At 58.0% G+C, this 4,200-nt stretch overlaps 1 protein-coding gene across 1 annotated transcript in view; it reads left to right on the forward strand.

Moving 5' to 3' along the window:
- The window catches only part of LOC113209894 (putative mediator of RNA polymerase II transcription subunit 26), a gene marked incomplete at its 5' end in the record, with an annotated part of 7,034 nt that extends 3,649 nt beyond the window's left edge, over window positions 1–3,385 (forward strand). The window contains 3 exon segments of the mRNA XM_052276367.1: window positions 455–1,606; window positions 2,632–3,096; window positions 3,231–3,385. Coding sequence (XP_052132327.1) covers window positions 455–1,606; window positions 2,632–3,096; window positions 3,231–3,301 — 1,688 coding nt within the window.
- Between the last annotated feature and the right edge of the window lie 815 nt (window positions 3,386–4,200).

Raw genomic sequence — 4,200 nt, forward strand, 5'->3', positions numbered from 1 at the left:
GGGGGGGCAGATTCACAATAAAAAAAAAAGAAACGGGCTGGGCAAAAGGAGCCGTGAGCCTTGGTGCAGCGGGAGGAGGGAGATACATAAAGATGGCCGGGCAGAGAGAGAGAAAAAGGAGGGGATGTGAGCGAAAGGATGGAGAAGTTAGCTCAGTTAAGGCGGCTTTTCGTTGGCGCAGCGCGGGCGCCTTCGCTGCGTGGCCTCGCCTGTCAAAACGCCCCTGCTCCCCATTCCCCCTGTGAGTTCAACTTTGCGTCGAAATCCTTGTTTCTATCGGACAGCAAAATCCTTTCCGTAGAAAATAAAATAATTACGCACACAGGCAGCAGTCAATCAATTATTTGTTATTGTCCTCTTACATCCTGCAACACTAGTTTGCCACAGTACAAATCTGATTAATTCTGTATCAACGCTCTTTTACTTACGTGACTTTTCTGCTTTCTGTTCGCAGATTCGGAGGATGAGTTCGTGGACCGCATCTCCATGCTGATGGGTCCGTCGAAGGAGGGTGGCAGAGACCTGGCCGCCCAGCGCCTGCGGCTGTCCAGGCTGAGGGAGGAGCAGGAGGAGAAGGAGAGGCAGCAGCAGAAACAGCAGCAGCAGCAGGAGGACAGCCTGCAGAAACAGCTGCAGGGGGAGCGAGCGAGCCACGAGTCACCGCAGCAGCAGCAGCAGCAGCAGGTGCGACCGCGGCCAGCGCAGGAGACCAAGGCCTCGGCCAAGGCACCGCAGCAGCAGCAGCAGAGGCCGGCGGACGACACGGAGCGGCAGATGCAGCTCTACTGGCAAGAGGCAGCGCGGGCCGCCCTCGCCAAGCAGCAGAAGGAGGCCGTGTCTAAGGCCACGCTCGCCCGGCAGCAGGAGGCCGAGACCAAGGCGGCGCAGGAGGCGGCCAAGGCCCGGCAGGCGGAGGCCGCCAAGGCCGCCCTGTCCAAGCAGCAGGAGGTGGCCGCCCAACAGGAGGAGGCCAAGGCGCTGTACGCCAAGCAGCAGCAGGAGGAGGCCCGCCAGGCCGCGGCGGCGGCCAAGGCCAAGCAGGAGGAGGCCGTGGCCGCGGCCAAGGACGAGCAGCAGCTCGAGGACCTGGACGACGCGTACGACATCGCGCGCGCGCTCACGCAGCAGCCGAGCGTCCCGGCCATCGACCAGACGCTGCTCCGGACGTACATGAGGTCCCTAGGGCCCCAGGTCGGCTCGGTGGACCAGGTCGGCCCGATTTGGCAGCGCTACTGGGACCAGGTGCTCGCCTCGCTCAGCCAGCAGGGCCTGCAGCAACAGCAGCAGCCCGCCGTCAGCGACCTGATCGCCGAGCTGCTCAACGACGCGGAGCGGCAGACGCAGCAGACGCAGCAGCGCCAGCGCGAGATGCAGTGGCAGGCGCAGCAGCAGCAGCAGACGCAAGACCGGCAGCAGCAGATGCTGCTGCAGGCGCAGCACGAGCAGATGGACCCCAGCACGGCGCAGAAGATGCTGCTGCAGCAGCAGCAGACGCAGCAGCAGCCACAACAGCAGCAGCAGCCGCCTTTCACATACACCTTCCAGAAGCCCGAACAGAGCTCGAGGTTCGCCATCAACCCCGCGGATCCCCGCTTCTGGCAGGAAGGTGAGTCGATCGTGTTATGTGGTGTAGGTAGGTTGGTGATATTGGGTCCGTAATCTAAAGTGCTCGCTGGCCCCCTAATGAAAGCTTATCGGCGGCGTTGACCAACCACAATATCTACCCGAGGAGGGGGTTGGGGTTGATCTGGTCAAAGGGAGTCAGTCGACTAACCTAGTAACACGACATAGTTCTAGAACACGACATTGTAATAAAGTAGTGGGTGTACGGGATGGTTTCGACTTTCATACTATAATCGTTCATGAATAGAAGTAAAACAGTCCAAAACTTGATTTTAGTTTATCGATCTATGAGGAAGCTGCCCGACAAGAGAAGGAAGAAGAAGAAGGTAGCACTGAGGTGATGGCGTGGCGTAGCGCCGTTCCCTAACAAAGCAGAAGGCATGCGACCATGCGACCATAACGTGTTTGGTCGCGAGTGGATGTGTAATCATAATCCAAGTTTTGTAGAATTAAAAGAAAATTTGGGTCCAGACTACATCGGCGTAGTTTTCTCATGCCAAAAAGTCTTCTGTTTGGCTTCGGAAAAGTAAGTTTACACAATCTTCTAAACCGTCCCGGTGGTGTCGTTGTTTAGGTTAGTGTACGGGCATATTGCATTGGTACTATTTCACTCAATGATAATGACTCAACCTTGGTAAAGGTGGTAGCAAGGTGCTAGATGCATTGCATAGGTCCGTTCTAGACTGTTTGAAATCTAACGACACGTATCCTAACCTCTGCTAGACAGTCGCTCATCTTCTGCCACACCCTCAGAGCAACCTTCTTGTTCCTCTTATCGGGCAGCTTCCTCATTGAGGCTGCAAACCTGTCGGCTCATCGCTCAAATCCTGATTTAGTCGTTACTCATAATATTTGATTGGAAACACGTTTGCTGAACGCACCTTCAGTCTGTATCTCGTTTTCAACAACTTCTCGAAAGGCTTACGCCAGTATCATCTCAAGAAGAGTAACCACGCCTGTTGCGAGACCCCCGCCACCCTTAACGTTGTGACTCTTGTCTCGTCACAGACCCCCGCCTGCAGTACCTGGTTTCCCGGTCGGGTGGGGTGGACGGCTCGCAGCCCCAGGAGGACCAGTACGACGAGGGCTCCTCGGGGGTGCGCCAGGCGCTCATCCGCAGCGCCTCGGGCCTCAGCATCCCGATGGACCTGGGCGTGTCCTCGGAGCAGCAGCCCGACCAGCCGGACGACATGGTGGACGTCGACGAGGACCTGGGCGCAGTCGGCGACGACATGTGGCTGCCGCAGCAGAGGCAGCAGCAGCGCCAGCAGCAGGGGTCGCGCGTGACGCCGCCGGTCGTCCCGGAGGGCATCCGGCACCAGCCCAAGCCGACCGCGACCAGGGACAGCAGGCTGGACGACGAGAGCGGCCGGGGCTCCAACCTGTCCAACCACGACTACCCCGTGGTCAAGAAGCAGCTCACCTTCCCCAAGGACCACTGGTTCTTCGGGATGGACGACGTCGGCAAGCTGGGTGCGTACTTTTTGTAATAATGTCAAACGACTCTTTCTAACTAACTTTTAATCGAGACGAACGAAGATTTAGCTGAAGAACTACTTGAAATAAAATAAAACAACAACTTAAATCCGCCGTTTTGTCGGTTGCAGCCATCTTCATCGGCGCCAGCATCGCCGTCTCCAGCATGATCCTCGGCTTCATTGTCTGGCAATACCGGTGAGTACCGTGTGATCTCCAACACCCCACCTCTGAACCTCTGAACTTCACTCGGCTGCGGGCGGGGGTGGGGGTTGGGTGAGAGGTCGCACCGGGTCGGACCTACCCCTCGCGTCCGGGGGCGCGCAAGAGTATCGGCGCAGGCCGACCTCGTCGCCGCCCCCGTGCCCGTGCCGATATCGATCGTGGCAGCCCCCGCGCTGCCCCCGCACGAGCAACCGCGCGGTGTCTCGACGCCGTTTTGGGGGACCTCGACGCGCACCACCAAGGGGTAGGGCTGCCGAGCTGGTCCTGCAGATACCCCTTCGCGGAGCGGACGTGCGGGCCTGCCTGGAGACAGGGGGGTGGTGGTGGTGGGCCGTGTGCATGCTGTCCGTACTTGGCACTTGGAGGGTTACCACGTGTCTGCACATGTTAAGCTGTTAGAGTGAGAAGTTGGTAGCCGTCCGACACCACTGGTTAGCCCCACGACTCCTGTACCCTGCACCCCCAGGCCCGCGCAAGACTAGTGCCTCACGTTCCCTTTCTCAGCGAGTAGTAGTGCGTTGGCAAGTTAAAGATCCCACCCTCGTAAAATTATTATTCAAAGAAATTTTATTTCAAGTCAAAAGAAAAAAATACTCGGAATACACAAGCAGCAGTCAAGAATTCAAATGAGCGCGTGTACGTCAACAGACATCAGCTGCATAAAATATATATATGCTGTTCCTCAATCATCTGAATCGACGGCAGGGTCGTCCCCTTTCCATTCCGTCCCTTCTCTCCGGACCGGAGAGAGAGAGAGAGAGGAAAGGCGTGCGCCTCCCCAGCGACCTCTTCTCTCGTGCCCACCTTGCAGCTACCACCCCCCCCTGCCCCAACGTTGCCCTCGGTCAAGGCCAACCTCCCAGCCGCCCTCCCCCC

This window comes from Frankliniella occidentalis, unplaced genomic scaffold (genome assembly GCF_000697945.3).
Source record: "Frankliniella occidentalis isolate FOCC.00 unplaced genomic scaffold, Focc_3.1 Scaffold2669, whole genome shotgun sequence".
NCBI classification, from domain to species: Eukaryota; Metazoa; Arthropoda; class Insecta; order Thysanoptera; family Thripidae; genus Frankliniella; species Frankliniella occidentalis.